General features: G+C 37.9%; 1 protein-coding gene across 1 annotated transcript in view; it reads left to right on the forward strand.

Annotated features, from left to right (window-relative positions):
- The window catches only part of LOC130243438 (protein argonaute-3), a 101857-nt gene extending 85862 nt beyond the window's left edge, over positions 1–15995 (forward strand). Inside the window, 2 exon segments of the mRNA XM_056475614.1 lie at positions 376–575; positions 3425–15995. Of these exon segments, the coding sequence (XP_056331589.1) occupies positions 376–575; positions 3425–3533 (309 nt within the window). The 3' untranslated portion in view covers positions 3534–15995.
- Positions 15996–20524: the final 4529 nt, after the last annotated feature.

Here is a 20524-nt window from a genome sequence, read left to right on the forward strand (position 1 = left end):
TTTTGCAGTGCAGTCGTTATATGAAGGAAGATCACAAGCAGATGAATTGTGTAAGGTGAAAAGCACATGGTTACTGTAAGCAAATGGCAGAGATGTGTATTGGAGCTGTGATGAACTTTGCCACGCCAGGAGCACCCATCCTTTGCTAAGAATGTCTCAGTAGTCCTTCATTAGCATAGAAGGAATAGTATATAATATTTTCTAAGCTTACAAGTCTGAAATTTCGTTCCTGATGGTCTTTTAAAAGGTCTTTTAAAAGTTTTAAATTTGACTTTGTGAAACCTGCAGAAACCCTGCATACAACATGATTATGAATGTTTAGATCTGTTCACTGTAATGTGTTTTTGAGTTTTCCTCCTGTGGTCCTCTTTTCAGGGCACCAGCAGGCCCTCCCACTATCACGTCCTGTGGGACGACAACTGCTTCACTGCTGATGAGTTCCAGCTGCTCACCTACCAGCTGTGCCACACGTATGTGCGCTGCACCCGCTCCGTCTCCATCCCCGCGCCAGCCTACTACGCCCACCTGGTGGCCTTCCGCGCCCGATACCACTTGGTGGACAAAGAACACGACAGGTGGGCTTCTTCATTTTCATTCATATTGACAAACATGCATACAGTTGAAGTCAAAATTAATAGCTTACTTTTTTTTCTTCTAATATTTCCCAAATGATGTTTAAGAGCAAGGAATTTTCCCACAGAATTTCCTTTAATATTTATTCTTCTGTTGAAAATCCTAAAAATATCTAGTAAAATATTATGTGCTGTGCAGAATTTAGCAAAAAAATGTGGTTTTATTTATTATTATTATTATTATTATTATGTTGTTGTTGTTGTTGTTGTTATAACTAGAATACCATATTGTGCATCATGTTAGATGAACCATATTTAGTACAAGTTCTAATACGAAGCACGATATAATAATTTACATTTTATTTCTTTTGTAATTTTTTTTTAATAATAACAAAAACATAACACAACCTGCTCTTTATTGTGCAAATTAAATTAATATTGATCTGTTGTTTACTCATTTATTTAATTGCATTTAGCATTAATACATTTATTTGAAGCAACTTACAAACAAGGAACAAATAATCTGTTGTGTAAAACACCGGTGTCAAACTCGGTTCCTGGAGGGCCGCAGCTCTGCACAGTTTAGTTCCAACCCTAATTAAACACACATGATCAAACCAATTGAGTCCTTCAGGATTGTTTGAAACCTACAGGTAAAGCTGCGGTCACACTTGACTTTTCCTCCCATAGACTTCCATTCATACGCACGCAAATGCGTCAGACCAGAAACGCGGGGTCATGCGTTAAGTTTCGCAGATTGCTGCGGTGCTAAGTTCAAGCTTGGTGAACTCTAACCTGCTAAATCGCATCACTTGACTGCGTGAGACCAATCGAGGATCAAAACAGGACCTCTCCGGACAGAAATGTAAAATGTGGAGCGATTGCTCGCTTTTTTAAATGTCTAATCATCTTGTTTAATCCCGCCCCTTTTCGCAGCGCCGCACGACAGAATTTCGCACACACAAAGCCCAGTGTGACCGCAGCTTAAGTGTGTTGGAGCAGGGTTCATATTCATGCAAATTGAATCTTAGTTTTATTCGACTAGAACAAAAAGCAAAAAAATAATAAATTGACAGTCAGATCTACTTTTACTCTGACTAAATTGCAGTCTACTTAAGGGATAGTTCACCCAAAATTTTTAATTCTAGAAAAAAACAGCAGTTGTCTTCCTTTTAGTCTCAGATTATCCAGCACCACCATGAGGAAAGGCCTGTTACGTTTTAGACCCTTAAAGAAGAAGATCCTTTAAAAAAAAAGAGCTTAAATCAAAGACAAGATGAGAGGATTGAGCAAAATACACAATCTAGTACTTTTTTTTTCTTCTTGCTCTAAATGTAAATGCCTGCTTTTCCACAACATTCTTCAAAATATCTCATTTTGTGTTGAAATTCATAAAAGTTTAGAACCACTTGTGTGAGAGTATTGTGACAATTTGCATTAACTATCAGTTAACGGTCAAGAAATTACATTGCGTTTGAAAAAGCATCCATGTTTATTTGTCAAATACTGGGGCAGCTTTGTTTCTTACTGGGGATATAAAAGGTAATATCTAAGCACTCTGTCCTATGTTTTTTTTTTTTTGTTTGTTTAATTTTATTCATGGCTTACTTGTGACCATAAACTGTGAAAGATAGGAACGTAGTATCTGTGACGTCACCCATAGGTTGAAACACTTAATACTTCATTACCTGTGACTCGTTTGTGTTCTGAGCACATGTGCTTGGTTGTACACTATATCAATAAAGTGTTTAGTCTTAAAAACACTGTTGTAATACATTGAGCTACTAAGCATCGTTCTTATGATGTTTTTGTACAGGAGGAAAACACAAATTACTTCAAAATGCTTCAAATATAGTCTGTGTTAGTAAATGCAAGACTATTGATGAAGTCCAGGCTTAACACTGTATGACAACATTTCAGATGGAATCAATCTGTCAGATTCTGGAGTGAATTACAGCTCTAAAGAAAAATATAAATGATAAATGATCGTACGTAAAACAAATACGTTTATAGAGATGGTATACAAGTATATAATTTCACTCACCTGGGAAATGGAGGCCATGTGAATGGTTTGTAAGCATAATTAAGTGCGCACAGCATGCCATATCATCTGATAATTGTAAGAAATAATTGCAAAAGGCAGCTGACTGTGTAAAGCTACATAAAACACAACAAAAGTTCAAGAGTTTACAGCTCTTGAACAAGAGTTCAGCAGCTAATCAGCCGGAATCAACTTGGGTAATGTGACGGTGACCAGCGAGATCTAGCTGACACTCAAGTGGCCACGCCCTTAATTATGCAAACTTAATAAAACCTAATATAAAGGAAACGGGTGAGTTCTAAAAAAAATCACCCCCTCACACTTGACATGAAGGGTAATATTAGCTATATGAACCAAAATCATTCTTTATAACAGGCTGTAAACACATTTTTTTTTTTGCTGTAAAGTTGGCCATTTAACATTGGGATCAATAGAAATCTGCTCTATTATGGAGCCAGGACTAGCGGAATTTCAATGAATTGTAGTTTCAGTTACTTCCGTAATTTGGAGGTTTGGAGCATGTATAGGGGAGTATATTTGGTGATGATTGATCTACTGTACTTTGTTGTATGTTTTATTTAACTTGTAAAAACCCAATAAACAATGTTAAAAAAAACCAAAACATTCTTAAATCAAGATTTAATTACTATTTATATTGGTAAACTATCCCTTTACTCAAAAATCCAAGTCTAAATTATTACAGAGCTGATGCATACCAAAAAAACATTGACCATATTATCGAAAAATGTGTTTTGTTGAATTATTTTGTGTTCTGGTTTCTCTAACACGGTCTCCTCCTTGTCATTTTCAGTGCCGAGGGAAGCCACGTCTCCGGACAGAGCAACGGCCGGGACCCCCAAGCGCTGGCCAAAGCTGTGCAGATTCACCACGACACCCTGAGGACCATGTACTTTGCCTAAGCCAGCTCACATTCATCTAGTCATGCACACAAACCCGACAACCACACACACATGCTGACACACACACACACCTCCCAGAATCCTGTGCGTCCTGAAGGGTCGATCTCTGTGGGGATAGAAGCACGGCCCACCCGACACTGTGCAGCAGGGCGAGGAAGGCCTTTAAGGAAGCCGACCTGCTTTAAATCCACACATGGACCTCGGCACTATTATGCAATATTAAACCAGCCAACTGAGGCCGTTCTGTCAGACCCCCCTCCAAAACCAAAAGGGAAGTCCGTCTGTATATCCCTCCCGCTCCTCTTCCTGTCTAAAACGTCACGTTTTAATCACTCCCCCCCTGCCTGTCACGCCTTGTACCTCAACGTCTTTTCTAACAGCACTTTCCCCCCCCATTTCTCTCTTAATGTACCCCCCCCCCAAATGAGATGCGAATGGAAGAAAAGACTGAGTCCGGAAGTTTTGGGGAGTTTTAAGGCATCACATGCTCTTACTACTACTACTACTACTATGTACTTTTCTCCCCTTCTCGATTATTTTTGTAGCCAATGGTGACTTAACTACGTGTTGAAAGTGTCCGTTGTGAAGAACCAATCGTGCGTTAGAATTTTAAAGCAGAATTATTGTTAGAAAAAGTGCCATTGCCGAGCGTAAAGTCCTTTATGACGTACCCCCACAGTGGGGAAGAAAGCTGACCGTTAGCATATTTTACGCTCCGTAATATCTGTGAGCTTTCATTGTACCTATGACGCAAAGTGATCATGTTTTGATATGCTTTTTAAATCGGCCGATATTCCCTCCAATATTTATTTGTCTCGATCAAACGCAGCTCCTCTGTCGTGTTCACTTCCTTTCAGCACTTTTGTCTCAATTTTAAACCAACAAATGCATAGTCTGTGTTGTGTGACAGATCATAGTTTAGTGCAATAATCCATTAAGCGGGATGAGAATACCTCCAGTGCAAAGATTCACGGTTTGCTATTTGGGGAAGAGAATTAAAAAGGCAGCCGAATGCGCGATTGGTTGGTTTTTCGGATGGAGGTGTGAATTGTTGGCACTTTTATAGTTTATTTTTCGAAAGTAGGATGATCGATGGCGTGTTAACAAGTGCCTGCTAGAAATGCTTGACGTTGGGAAGTTGAAACAGAAATTTAGTTCAACCCGAAAGGCGCCACATTCGACTGGACGGCCTTAATAAAATCGCAAGCCAGAGCGCTTTCAACTTTAAGTTTTGTTTCTCACTGCCCTGCCTGTTCAGAGGATTTCGCTGCTATTGTACTTGGAGTCAGACTGGCTGGTCATGCTTCAGCATGAGGGACTGATCGGCAAGCTCTTGTGTTTGTGTTTATGTGGAGAAGCTCCGAGCACTTGATGTGTGCTCGTTCACTGGAGGGCCACTAGGGTTCAGTATAGTGTTTTACTTGAAGAGTGCATCTCAGTGCAGTGAGCGTTGGGTGCCTTACCGTCTCTCTGCGCACCATCTGAAGCATGTCCAGCTGTTTAAAGGTGATAATCTGCACTAAGTAATGCGTAATGCATGGTGCTATTAGGTGCGGCCCATGGCGGCATCAGCAATTGGTTATTTGCCGGAGACTTAATTTGTAAGATGGGAACATGGGATGCATAAATGGTGCTGGTTGCATGTATTTCTCTCACTCTCTGAAGAGACATTTGTCGTCAGGACAGACGTTTGGTCGTTTTTTTTTTTTTGTATGTTTTGATTTTATTATGTTGAAAGGTACAGCACTGTGGCCAGTCGGAGTATGATTATGGTTGAATGAAGTGCGGGATGCTTTAATGCATAATTAGGACTTTGATGTGATTTTTAGTCCCAAATTTTTGCAGCTTAACCCTCTATACAATTACAGTTTTCCTCAGTGGCTTTGCTGCATTTCTCACAACACTATTTACATTTGCACGACAGCTAATGGGTTTTCTCAAAATAATTAGTATAAACTGCAAAACCTAGTTGATAACCTGCAGAAGCGTGTCACTTGCTCAAAATGGAGAGCTCATTCCTCAAAAGCAAGTATTGATGTCAATGAAAGTGTCAGTGTCATCACGATGAAAAGTCCTGACACCATTGTTTATGAACTAGATAGTCAAATGGCTGTCATGTTTTCACTATGACAGTTTACTCTTCATTATTTCCAATGCAGAATAGTCAGATTTTGGTGACACATCCTGAAAATGCTCAAGACAGCACTACAGTATACACTATCTGCACAGCCATCTGAAAACTACAGTAAAGTTATACATCACTGCATTTACTGAGGTATCGGAGTTCAAGACACTCAATATGTATGTTTCACATTTTTACTGCGTATGCTCTTTGCATTCCTAATTTATTCACAGCATTGTGCAAAAGAATACACACACCCTTATTTACAACAAACATAAACTCCCTTTAGGTAGAGCTGTGCACAACTGTAGACAATATTGCAGTACATATTAAAACTGAACCTACAACACACACAGGCCTGTAAATCATTCATGAAATTGTTCAATTTAGAAAAAAGATTTAACATTTTTTATGAAATTAGCTTGACAGATTTTGACAACTAGTTCAACATTTTAGTATGTAAAGACTCCAGTAATGAAATGAGGACTATTAGTTTTATATGGAATGACTATTCAGCCTTCACAAGTTTATTTAATTTTGACTGACATGACATAAGCAGATGATAATGTTATAAACAGCAGAGAGTCGTATGAAAGCAGTTGATGCATGTCCAAAAGCATTTGCAATTTGTTGGAAGGAATGAGAAACTGCTACTGTGATGTGCACAAATGACTAATTGTTTTGAGAAATGCATGAACTGTTGTGCAAATGTAAAGAGTGTTGTGAAAAATGCACCAAAGCCACTGAGAAAAACTGTAAATTGCCATTGGCTTGTAAATTGTAGGTTCCCTGTCTCGATGTAGAGGGTTGCAGTTCTTAAATTCTAATATATACAGTTGAAGATGAAATTATTAATATTAATTAGCCCTCCTGTTAAATATGTTCAAGTATTTCCCAAGTGCTTTTTAAACAGAGCAAGTGATATATTTTTTCCCACATTGTTATAGTTTTATTTAGAAATAATATAAACAACACTGCTAGGGTCATTTTTATTAGATTTTATTTCAATGGGCTACAGTTAAACAAACCACTGTTGTCCAAGGACTTGCCTAATTATTCAAATTGAGCCATTAATTTGCACTTTAAGCTGAATACCTGTATCTAGCAAGATAACTAGAAAATAAATGTTCTGTCATCAAAAGTTAAAACGTTATTAAATTGTAGGGCTGCATGATTCTGGCTAAAATGAGAATCACGTTTTGTTTTTGCTTCAAATCAAGCTCATTATTTTCTCACGATTCTGTAGTGGTAAAATAAAGGTTAATATGAGCAGGCTATTATTATTGTTATTACTCAAACATAGGGTAAAACATTTATAATAATATTATGTGTATGTCTACTGTTGGTTAAAATGCTATGTTTTGTGTAGAGTTGGACCGGTGGACTTGAACACACTTTAAATTTGTCCTGGTCATTAATGCACAGTAACAGTGGCGCCTGCAGCTGTACGCACTGTGCGTACCTACCATGAGACGACGTGAATTGAAGCAGAGTATTTATTTATTCATTAATTTTTTTACATTATTTTAATTGATTATTAAACAGTATACACTACGATACATTGACGAAGCAAGAAAGAATGAGAATAAATAAAGGTGTGCGTTTGCATGGTGGGAGATGAGTAAAGAAATCTATTGGCTTTAGTTTTGCTGGCTGTTTTTCCGCACACTAAAAAATACAATTCAGATAGCTATTGTTTAAAACAAGGTTCAAAATGAGTTAACGCTCTTTAAAACAGCTGAACTTAATTGAGACATTCGCCGAAAGGCCTAAAACTAATAAGACAAATATTGCTTCCTCACACGGGGTGGAGACAGGCAATCTCGTCAGCACCTGAGCCGGGGGAACTCCAGGTCCAGCCCGTGGCTGTGCAGCCTCCTCGCATGAAACTGCCACCATTTAAGGCGTTTTAAACTTACTTTACATTTTTTTCTGACAGACTGGCACAAATTAGCTGACATCTTCATTCTCACATCAAGTTTCTGAGTTCTCTCACCCTTCCAAAAAAGTTTGGTTTGGAAGCACTTCACATCAGATGTTATTGGTTATACTTGTTTATCTAGTAGATAACTGACCAACAAAAAATAAATTCAAATTAAGATACATTGATGTCTCATTTGCGGCAATGCCCTTAATTAATGTAGCCTTTGACAGCAAGCATCAGTTTGTTTTGAGATTGCAATAAGAATAAAGGATGAGGCGTGGGGTGGTGCTGGATATGTGCGTACCTTGGAATAAAATCCTGCAGGCGCCCCTGCACATTAAAGTGATGGTATCAGAATATTCAATTAAATTAATGTTTATTTCTATAGCGCTTTTTACAATGTAGATTGTCAAAGCAGCTTAACATATTTCTAGTAAAGTGCAGATTTCAAGCACAGTTCAGTGTTGTTTAAATTTCACTGCTAAAAGTTCAAACACTGAAGAGCAAATCTATCGATGCGAAGCTCCACAAGTCCCAATCCGAGCAAGACAGAGGCGAGGAAAAACTTCATGCTAATAATACTATTCATAACTCTGAAGTTGAATTATTATGTTTGAGACATATGCTTGCAATCTGTCATTGACAACATTATTAGACCATTTTTTCTCCACTGGTAAAATTAGACATTTGTCATTTTCAGCTTTCCTCGCATTATATTCAACATTATATAGGCTAGATTAGATATACTGACACTGTTACTTGTTTATTGTCATACACAACACTCTGTGTTCACTATTAAAAAAAAAAAAAAAAAACATATCAAATGCTTATCGTAATCATAACTCTGTTCACTGAAGTAGACTTCATTAGCTGGCACACGTGTCCTCTCTGTGGTAAAACACAGCTGACGGTCAGCCCTTATGGGATTTCGTGTCCGCGAATACATTATTACATGAAGACAGAAATACATTTTTGGCTGAATCATACCGTATAAATAAAGTATGTGACTCTTAACACCATTTGGAGGTGTCCACGTTGTTGAACAACGTATATAAAACAATGTCAAGACTCTTGCAACCACCTTTTCTCCAGACCTTGAAAATATAAATGGCTGAATCGTAGAATTGCTGTAGAAAAGATAGTGTGGGGGTCGAATCGAGATTGTGATCTTTTTTCCATTAATCGTGCAGCCCTTTTGAATTGTTTAAAACTAGGTTTGAAAAAAATCTTCTCTCCATTTAAACAGCACTTGGGAAATGTAAAATGACATACGTCAGAGGAGACAATAGTATTGTCTTCAACTGTATATAATGTATTTTAAATAATGACCTGATAAACATTTGTTAAAGTCAGCAAGCTATATAGAGTGTTTAGTGCAGGGGTGTCCAAACTCGCTCCTGGAGGGCCGGTGTCCTGCAGATTTGAGCTTCAACTTGCTTAAACACATCTGCACGGATGTTGCTAGGAAGCCTAGTAAGAGCTTGATTAGGTGTGTCTGATTGGGATTGGAACTAAACGTTGCTAAAACTTAACTAAAGTTTGGGCACCCCTGGTTTAGTACATGTAAAAGTGTGCATTAAAGGTACAGCATGCTTTACGCCCATCTAAAGTGGTTTGAATGATGCATAAGCATCAAAACTGCGGCTGCTGAAATTGTGCCCTTCTATATTCCACCTTCCCCAATGAAACCACTATTGGTGCTTCAGAGCCTTGGAAGTAAAACCGTGAGTGTGTGGCTGCCAAACTGCTATCAGTTTCACAAGCAATCTTGATGAGGTGTCATGCAATTTTATTTTTGTGTAGAGCTAACTTTAAAAGAAAAAAAAAATATATATATATATGTATATATTACCTTATTACTAACACTTGCCTAATATTTTGGCAAGAAGTGTCTCTTTAAAGGAATAGTTCAGTTAGAAATAATAATTATAAATTGTTTACTTGCCCATATGTTGTTTCGAGCTTGCATGAGCTGCTGTTTAATAGCTTATTTTCCGTTAATTGTGGAGCTTGATAGTACAAATAAGTCAAATTTTGCTGCCAAAGTCAATAGCCAGGTTTCCATCCACATATTTATGTGCAAATTTTGGAATGTTGCATAAAAATAAAATCTTATTGGAGACACCAAGATGTGCATAACAGAGTAGGTTAAACTTTTTTTTTTTTAAACAAAAGTTTACATAAACCACTATAAAAACACAATTACCAAATAAATTCTTGAATGTCCTTTAAAAAAATCAATCAATTTGAACTGATCATGTGATGATAATGTGCATGATGGGACGCATTAATGGATCATAGAAGTTCTAGCAAACTAAAACTGTCAGTCCAGTTTTCAGAGTTCAAGTTTAGTTTAGTTCAGTTCAGTGTGGCTTAATTTCACTGCTGAAAGTTCAAACACTGAAGAGCAAATCCATCCATGTGCAGCTCCACAAGACCCGAACCAAGCAAGCAAGCCAATAGCGACAATGGTGAGGAACAAAACTTCACCAATTGACGAAAGTGAAGGGAAAAAATAAACCTTGAGAGAAGCCAGGCTCAGTTGGGGATGGCCATTTCTCCTCTGGCCAAACTTTTTGTGCTGAGCTGCACTAGGTGCCGGAGTCATCACAGTGGTTCAGTATTTTTATTATTATTATTATTATTATTATTATTATTATATCCTTATTAGCTCCAGAACTATCTTGAGCATCTGTCTGAGCTCAAAAAGAGTGGCTCACGCCTCCAAAAGCCACCGCATTGCGTTCATTGCGTTTTGTCATTGATTTCTGAGATGTAACTCATTTAATCTACAAGAAATAAGGCCCACATTGGCTTCTCCTACCACTGCAGATTCAGTTTTTCTTATTGATGTTTGCCATCAGTTTATCAGCATGTGACAATTTAGTTCTCTTTGACTTATTGGATTTATTCAAAAATGTTTTATGCAGTATTCCAGTTGTCTACATAAGTCTAATTCGCATCTTTGGATGGAAACAGAGCTATTGTTATTGCAAAAACCGCACAAGCCTGGAATGACATACGGGTGAGAAATTGAATGCAATTTAAATTTTTACCTGCATGATTCCTTTAAAGCTCCAACACGTATTGCCTCAGTGCGTTTAACTGAAGACTGTCGATAGTGTGTGTGTGTTGTTGTTGTTGGAGTTTCTGTGCTAGCAGATGTTGTGAAGAAGGGCCATCGCTTTGTAGCACACTTGAGTTTATTGCCTGACTGAATGGCTTCCGTTAAAAACGAAGATAAACGGCCAAGTCAGACACGGTGTACTTTCCTCGATCCTCTCGTCTTGTCTTTGATTTTAGCGCTTTTTTTTGGGAGGGTCTTCTTCTTTTAGGGTCTAAAACGTAACACGAGTTCAAAGTTCATAGAAAGTGCCTTTCCTCATGATGGTGCTGAATAATCTGAGACTAAAGTGAGAAATCAAAGAGCATATTAGTCTTATTCTTACCTTGAAGAAGGTGTTGCACACGCAAACACGCATGAACACATTTGTATCTCCACCGGGAGGCTGGTAATGGTGCCTCTTTGTATATTCAGATATTATATGATGATGAAATATGCCAAGTATACGAGCAGACGGTTGTATCATACTGTATTAAGAGTCCGGACCAATGCAATGGAAGGGTTCATATGTGCTACCTTTAGATGAAGGGCAGAGCGGACACTCATTTGACACACAGCCTGACCCTGGACAGAAAAGCCTAGCACAGCACTTTAAAGACTGCCACCCAAACAAGAAAGCAAAGTCAGAGCGCTTTGCTCTCCTTTTTTACTTTATTTCACCCCCATAAGCCCCTGTTTTCATCTACTCCAGCAAAAGTCGCTTTCTAGCACTTGAAATCTTTGCTGAGGGGAACTTGAGCGAGATTATTTGAGGTTTAGAGTGGGCCACCAGTGACGTCTTATTTTAGATTTCACTATACACACCCTAACACTCAAATTTTTTTTGAAACGGGCTCATTTTACAGCTCCCCTCAATGAAACAGTAGAGTTTTACCATTTTTTTAATGCATTCAGCCAATCTCTGGGTCTGGTGGGAGCCAATTATAGCTTAGCTTAGCATAGATCATTGAATCAGATTAGACCGTTAGCATCTCGCTCAAAAGACCAAAGAGTTTCAATAATTTTGCTATTTAAAGTTCGACTCTTCAGTAGTGTACTAAGACCATTGCTATTACTACTAAAGTTACTAGTACAAGGAACTATACTAGTATTCTGGCGCAATAATCAAGGAGTTTTGTGGTTGTATTATGGCTGCAATATTAGGCCTGAATTTAATCCCTTTTACTACTAAAAAGTTGCTATTTGTGGTAGGAACTAGTACTAAGAATTATACTCGTATTCTGGCATAATAATCAAGGAGATTTGCGGCTGCAATAGGAGCAATATTAGGCTTGAAAATAATCCCTATTACTAAAAAGTTGCTATTTTTAGTAGGAACTAGTACTAGGAACTATACTGGTATTCTGGCGTAATAATCAATTAGTTTTGCGGCTGTATTATGGCTGCAATAGGTGCAATATTAGGCCTGAAAGTAATCCCTATTACTACTAAAAAGTTGCTATTTTTTAGTAGGAACTAGTACTAGGAACTAATCTTGTATTCTTGTGTAATAATCAAGGAGATTTACGGCTGTATTTTGACTGCAATAGGCGCCATATTAGCCCTGAAAATAATCCCTAGCAGCAAGCGCTACACTGCACAACCAGTTACAATCTGTGTAATGTCATCGTAAAACTCTTTTGTCGTTTTTAAAGAAAGATGCCAACGGTCTAATCCGATTCAGTGGTTTATGCTAAGCTAAGCTAAACTTTTTCCTGGATTAAAAAATGGCAAATCTCAATTGTTCATTTCTATTTCCTGAAAATAGTCCCTAGCACTGCAGCGCCAGTTACAGTCTGTGTAATGCCATTTGTGAAACCGTTTGGTCAATTTTTAAAGCAAGATGCTAACGGTCTAATCTGATTCAATGATTTATGCTAAGCTAAGCTAAAAGTTGTCCTGGATTTTAAAAAAGGGCAAATCTCAATTGTTCATTTCTAGGAGAGCTGTAAAATTAGCCTATTTTCAAATATAAAAGTGAAGTGTTCCTTTAAAACTGATTTTAGTTGACGTTGTAGTGGTTGTTCGCTCCCTCTCAGTGTGCAGTGGCCCTTGTGAGTCTACATGCATATACAGTTCATGTGTTCAATGCAATCGATTGGCTTGTATTTTGTCACAGTGGGTGGCTGTTAGTCCAGGAGGAAATACCTCGATGAGAGATCGCAAAAACACTGCACCTCACTTACCTTGGTATGCTGCAAACGATAGTGGAAGAAACTGCAAACGGGTGAATCTCACGAAACCACGTGTCCTGCTCACATTTAATGCAAGAAGGGGGAGAAGAAATACTTTAGCATTGTTTTTAGGAGAATTAAACCCATTCCTCCCTAAATTCTCATCATTGTGTCATATGCAACACATTTTTCTCTTATAATTCTCATTGTTGCAATGCAAAAAAAGGATAATATTAAAGCTGAAATGCATTTATTCATTGCAGTAATGTTAGTTGCATTGCATTTACTTTATGAGGATTTAATGGAATGAATGTTTAGAGAGTATATGCTTCATGCAGAGTTCAGACTGCACAATTTTCAAAGTAGCCACGTCACGTATGTTTTCAAACTGACTCTCATTAGCAGTCCGTCGCTGCTGTTTATTCTGCAAGATGGATCGGCGACAGGGGGTTTCACATGACATTACAATAGAAGAATCTACAACTTTGTCTCGGCCCGCAAACTATGTCTAACAACCAAACACATGCAAGAAGTGACATGAAAATAACGTGAGGTCACAGTATATCTGGTATTAACTACATAATGAGAAGAAATCCTTTAGTGGGGTAGAAAATGTACATATTTTGCTCATCTGGGTTTTGAAGGGAATTAGCGATTTCTCTCAAACTTTTTTTTCTTTTTCAAGCCGGTTGTGGTATTGCTCAGATGACACGTCAAACAGACACGAATGCTCCTGCCAAATTTACACTAGTTTTTCCTCCATTTCTTGGGTCCAAATAGACCAATAAGAAACACTTAACTTCTCCCCCAACCTTCCGCTGGCCTGCAGGTACCCATACGAGTGGATGCTGCTCTCTTATTGGCTGTAGACAATTGCGGATGTTATTTTCAATCAGAGCACATTTCACACGACATGATTTTGAATCGCTGAAGCTCTAGATATTTAGCATGGTAAATATCTCAGGGGTGTCGGCGACACATTGGCGATTCTCTCAGATGGCGTCTTTGATCGTTCACACTGTGTTATTGTCACTCATGTGAACGAACACCGATTTGCCTGTGATTTCAACCAATCGTCTGCGATTTCTCCAAAATCCAGTTGGCGAGTCAAAATCAGGGCTAAAATCCTGCAGTCTGAACTCGGCATTAATTGTTGCAAAAATTGCTTATTAAAGTGGGCTTTAATCAATATTTAGCAAATTCCGTTGCAAAGAAAGAGGTTTCAATATTAAAAGTTCATAATATTTAACTTTTTAAACTGTTAAATTAATAATTTAATTAAATTGTAAATAAATTAAACACTGATTTAATTAATGTAATTAGGTTTTCCTAACAAAAAAGTTGCATTTAATTTCAGTTAATCTTTATTTCTGCAGTGCTTTTTACAATGTAAATAAAAGTTAAAATGGCTTCAGTTCTGTCACAGTTGACGACAAGTTTAGTTAATTAATATCGAAGAGTATGCCATAATATAATAGAATAGTTTCTCATGCCTCGTTCACAGTAGTAACGACTTTGTAGCGCTGCCTGTCGCTCTGGGTGTTGAGGTCTGTGTAGGTCTTAACAGCATGAATACTTAGCAAGCTGAGAGAGGATCACGTGAGCTCTACTGGTGCTCCTATTGGCTCAAGAAAGTCGCTCTTCATTTGCATAAAGTTGAAGGATTCTCAGCTTTGTCGTGTTGCTCGACACGCCCACCTGGACCAACGGTCGCTTGTGTAGACTGAGGTCGCCTTAAGTCGCTCTCTCCATTAAAATGAGCGATCACATGTCACTGCGAGTCGCTTATAGTGTGAATGAGGCTTCATGCAAAACGTAAATTCTTCCGTTTCCTTGTGACTTTGGGAAGGACACATGCTTTCGAGATTCACCCAGATATTATTACTTTGATTACAGTGTAATGCTTGACTAATGCCTGACAACATTATCTTTAACCATTTTAGAGCGAGAAGTCTAATTGTAAGAAAACAAAGCTATTATTTTTTAAAATCATAACACGTATCTTCTTTTATTGAGCCAACGTTTATTTTGTTGTCCTATTTAAATGTGTTGTTTTTTTTTTCTTTTAATATATTGGAAATATATATGGGAAATATTTAACGGTGTATTTATTGAGGGAGTGCTTATTATTATAACGCGGCTGGAGAATCCGCAGAGTTCGAGCTCTCACACACACACACACACAAACAAACACATAACAAGCACAACCACAAGCCTGACGTGTCTTTTCCAGATCATCTCATCTCTGAGGGACGGAGAAAACACGCTGACTTTATTCCACACACATTCAAAGCTGACCGTTTCGTTTCATCCAGAGCTGCTAAAACTCTTGATTAGCCATACACGTTTCCCTGGAAGGATGTTCAGAATCGTCCGGTGCTTTCAATGGAGTCACGGTGTTTGTCATTTGCTTGAGTTTCATCGTCTTCGTGCCAGAGAGAGGGTCCCATTCCACTCAGATATATATGAATATAAATATATATATATGAGCCTCAGCCTTAACTGTACTCGTATTTCCAATTCGACGCCTTTAGTTGTGCGTAGAGAAGCAACTACTAACTCACTACGCGGCATCTATTAAACCACTAACTGTGCGACAACAAAACAAACATAAAAAAAACATGCATTTTCGTCGCAAAGCATTGCATTTTGGATTTCGGAGGACATGCTCATTTTCCAAGAGGACAGAGGCATCGAGTTATGGACGACGTTGCACCAAAATGGCTGAACGGCTCTTAAAAATGTTTACAAAACGGTTTACTGCTAATGCGACGCTCCAGCATTCCACTGACGGACTGTGAACCATCCAATGCAAACGTGTTTTTCTGTCATTTCACGTCTCTTGGTACCAGAGCATCTTTTCCCTGTGCTTATACGAAAGAGCCAAAGTTCAGCCGCGGCGTGTGTGTGTTTTATTTTATTCTTTCGTTTTTCCGTGATCTCCGTGTCTCTGTCCTCTCCTCTCTCCTTTACGGAGTCTCTCTGACGTACCAAGGGATCTTTCTTTTAATTTCAGATGTCTTTCTTTGTTTAATAATACTCTCTTTGTAGATCAATGGCCTTTTAGTGTTGCTTTGCTTCAGTTTGGAGTGTATCTTTCACTAATACTTGCAATAAAAAGCTTTGCTTTTGAAACACAGATCTGGGTTTTATTGGGTTTGTTGGTTAGCGCTGCAGATTCATTCGCGGTGTTAATTGAGTGTCATCATTTGGATGTAACGTCTGTCGACTTGCAGCTTTTTTAAATCCACTGGATAGACAGAAATAAACACTTAAGCAATAAGAGACATTTTTGAGGCCCACTTAGATGCTATGGGCCGGCCGGTATGATGCCTTTTCTTTTCAGGTTTACCAGCTGACTGCTTACCTCCATATGTACAGCTTTCCCGCTGTTACCAGTTTGCTCAGTAGCTCGCCATGTATGTTGGCGGACTTGAGACGCAGAGAGGAGTTGACTACGACGATGGGGATTGAATCTGGTGAAGAACGGTCCCACAAAGCAGGTAAGACTAAAACAGAAGCTAAAAAACAAAATAAACAAGTAAAAACCAGGGTGAGAATGTGGTAAAATCGGAAAGCGTGGTAAAAATCAGGCGAGGGCTTTTCTTTTTCTGGCTTGCTTTTCAAAACACTGTCGGTTTGGTTTAGGGAAGTAGGAGGGGGGGTCAGTTGTTCAGTCAGTCAGTCAGTCGACAGGGGCCTCTGGTGGATTTTCGTAAGAACAGCAGGCAAGAATGGCTCTCGCGAGAGAAATTTAAGATCTGAAAAAGCGTACACAGCGGCCTCTGGTGGATTCGCGGAAACAAAAACTGCAAAAAAACGTAGCTCCTGGGGTGTATTTGGCGCTCTCCAGAAATGTATATAGGGGAACGTTTTCAGAATGAGCCTGGGTTGAGTTTAAGTCTGAACTCTTATGCTGTCCACCTGTTGTGAAACGCGTGTAAATACACATTTTGAGTTTACACAACATCAACAACATGCGCTACGTCATAATCAGACCGCTTACAAGCTCCTGATTGGTTAACACTGTGCGAATGTCTGCTGAAGTTTGAGCGATTCGCGTCATTCACATGTATCGCACCGCAGGATGTCTATTAGTGTTTTTGCATTGACTTAAAATGTAAACCACTCGCGACTGACGGTTCATCCGCATCTGGTGTAAACACAACATTAGATGATCAACTAGTAGTGTATTGCATATTATATATATATATATATATATTTATTTGTCCTTATATGCAATGCACATAATGCAAAAAGTAGCATGCACATTGACCTCGACCTTACTTGGCATGTTTAATTAATTTATCTTTCATTAATTTATAATTGATTAATATATAATAAAATTAATATTCTTATTTTATTTTAGTAGGTATTTTTATTGTAGGCTATTACTTTTAATTTTAGGCATAATTTCTGAAAAACTCTTGTGGTGACCCAAATGAACTGCTAGTATCAGTAATGATGCATCAAGTGCATAAACGTGGAAGATCAGGTCAAACACATTGCATTATGGGATACATATAATGTTGTTTCTAAAGTTAGTTAATATAAAATATTAACATTTTAAAATGACTTTAATATTACCAATTTTGGTCAACACGGTGGCTCAGTGGTTAGCACTGATTTGAGTCCTGACTGGGTCAGTTGGCATTTCTGTGTGGAGTTTGCTTGTTCTCCCCGTGTTGGCATGGGTTTCCTCCGGGTGCTCCGGTTTCTCCCACAGTCCAATTACTAAATTGGCTGTAGTGTATGTGTGTGAATGAGTGTGTATGGGTGTTTCCCAGTACTGGGTTGCGGCTGGAAAGGCATCCGCTGCGTTATACATATGCTGGATGAGTTGGCGATTCATTCTACTGTGGCTGATGAATAAAGAGACTAAGCTGAAGGAAAATTAATAAATGAATTACCAAATTTTAGTATGTTTTTATATTTTAGGGTTAGCATCTAATATAATTTACTTTTTAAAAATTATTTAGCTTATTTGTATTTCAATTTTAGTCTCTTGTATTTATTTTATTTCCAATATTGGTTTTCCATCTTACATGATGATTTAATCAGTAGTTATGCACCTAAACTCTCCATTCTTCCCATGTGATACAGCTTTCCATCATTTACTTTTTATTGCATTGCCACTTTATCAAAAATGATGAATATTTTAGAAAACAAGAACAAGCCTAACATTACTAGTCCATGTTAAGAAATGAGCGTCCACTATTATGAATTATATTGACGCTTAAATCACTGAAGATAACAGTCTGCAGGTTTTAGCGGATCTAAAACTAGTGTCTCAATGATGGATGAGGTGACTTAGAGCTTTATTCATTGATTCAGTCAGTCACCTTTCGTCTGTAATCAATTTATGATCATCTTGAGCTGTGTCGAGTCTGTTTTCTCCGTGACAGATGGCGCTCCGCTGCGGCATGATCTCACCTCTCACCCCGCGTAAGGCTGCAGTTCGTCGGCTTGAAAGATGGCGGGAAGTCGCTGATTTCGCTTCCCTGTTCTATACCGCTAATTGGCTGCATGCAAACTTCCAGCGGAGCTTGGAGGAGTTTTCTCTCTCTGGAAGAATATCAAGGCTAGATTAACGCTCCTCCGGGACTCCTTGACATTTTACGCTGTTTATGTTGGCAATAAGCTATTGTGCAATGAGAAAGGAGACGTGCATTGACTTGAACATAAACCAAGGTAAGATTGACGACATGTTGGATGTAGGACGAGAGTTAATAAAAGCAGAGCTCGAAATATATGTATTTTTGTCACCAAATAAAAAGTAATGTACAGTTATTACATGGTAAAACTTTACAAAAAGGTTGTATTCGTCACACTTTATTTTAATAGCCCGTTTTGTTGAATTTAAGTTATATTGCAACTAATTCTCATTAGCTTGGGGTTTGGGTTATTGTAAATTGACCAGTGTTGGGGAGTAACTTAGATGTAACGGCGTTACTTAATTTAATTACAAAATAAAAGTAACAGTAATTCGTTACAGTTACTGAGAAAAAATGTGTAATGAAATCACAGTTAAAGATTATAAATGGGGTTACATCTAAATATGTTGAATAATATTGATCTGCTGCTTTGCTTGTTTTTGGTATGCACGATGCCTTCTGCTAAGGCCATTTATTAAAGCGGTGCTATTCTGATGCTTTTGATTGGTTTTCTGGTTTGATTGCGGCGCACCACCCCTACCAGTTACATTAATCCTCTCTGCCGCTAAAAGCATATTAGGCTACAACCAGTCTGAGAGCTGCCACCATGGCGAGTGATTAAAAATGCATTTCATTGCTGGAAATGTAAAAATAATTTCACCCTGAAATCTGAGAAGGGAACAGAAAACAGATCAGTGCAAAATGTTTTCGCAGCTGTTGAAATACTTTTGACATCAAAGGCTTCAATGTCGAACCTGAGGAAGCATCTGCAGGTATGTAACCTTGTCTTTCTTTATTTTATAAAAGCAAATGGTTTTTGTTGTTATCATGAGTGTACAGAAATAAAAACAGACCCTTTTGTTTCAAATGATATGTTATGACTCACAAAGTTATCGATTTGTGAAATTCAGGGCACCAATGGGCTCCTGTGGCCAACGCAATTTTATAACATTATTAGTGTTGGGCAGTACTGATGCTACAAGTAGTGACGCTATTAGCTTAACTATATTTCCCAGCAGCGTCGCTACTTTATAAATCAAAAAGCTTATCAGTAGCGAAGCTATTTTATTAGTAAAGTAGTGTAGTAGCGTCAACACAAGCTACATTTACAGATCGCAGATCTATAAGTGATGGCACGACATTCACAGAGAATTAAAGTAAATCTATATGATGGCGAGAATGACGATTTCTGCTTCCTGTTTTACGGTGGTCGACAACAAATGTTTTGGTGCGTTACTACTGCCTCTCACTCTGGTCGGTGACATCGCCAAGCAATCATTGTGCTGACACGAGAAACTTGTATGGAAAGTTGACTGAGGGAGAGGAAGTAAAGTCATATATATATATATATATATATATATATATATATATATATATATATATATATATATATATGACTAATTTATTAATGAAGAGTTGTAAATGTATACAATATAATGCTCATTCCTAAATATTTCCCTTTACTATAAATGATTGTACTATTGTAAACGTGTAACAGCTGCTTTTATTGGATTTTTAGTTTTTGCTGTTATATATATTATAATTTGTTTCTGTTTGGTTCAGCATACTATCTACAGTAAATAACTGAACTGAACAGAACAAAAACTGAGCAGCTCTGCCTCTTATTTTTCATTGACCGTTTTGTTGATCACTAGGATCTGATTGACTTGGATTTACGTTGCTTTGATTTAAAAATGAAAATTGCAAAAATAGTTGATGTATTGTTTTATTGCAAATGCCACAACCCCCCCCGCCCCCCTGCACAACTAACTCAAATTTAGATTTTGTAACAACAGTAACAACTATATTTCTTGTTGTAAGGTCTGGTTTTGTAGTGGCTTTACTTTAAAATTAAATGAATATAATCTTAATTCAGGTGATGAGAGATTGTGAAACTAACAGCAAACAGAGCTACTGTAATGCCACACCTGCTCAGTATAAATGCTTGAAGATGATTTAGTTGAAAATATCCATTAGAAACGTAAAAGTAATCCAAAAGTAATCAGATGTAATC

This window comes from Danio aesculapii, chromosome 16 (genome assembly GCF_903798145.1).
Source record: "Danio aesculapii chromosome 16, fDanAes4.1, whole genome shotgun sequence".
Lineage (NCBI taxonomy): Eukaryota > Metazoa > Chordata > Actinopteri > Cypriniformes > Danionidae > Danio > Danio aesculapii.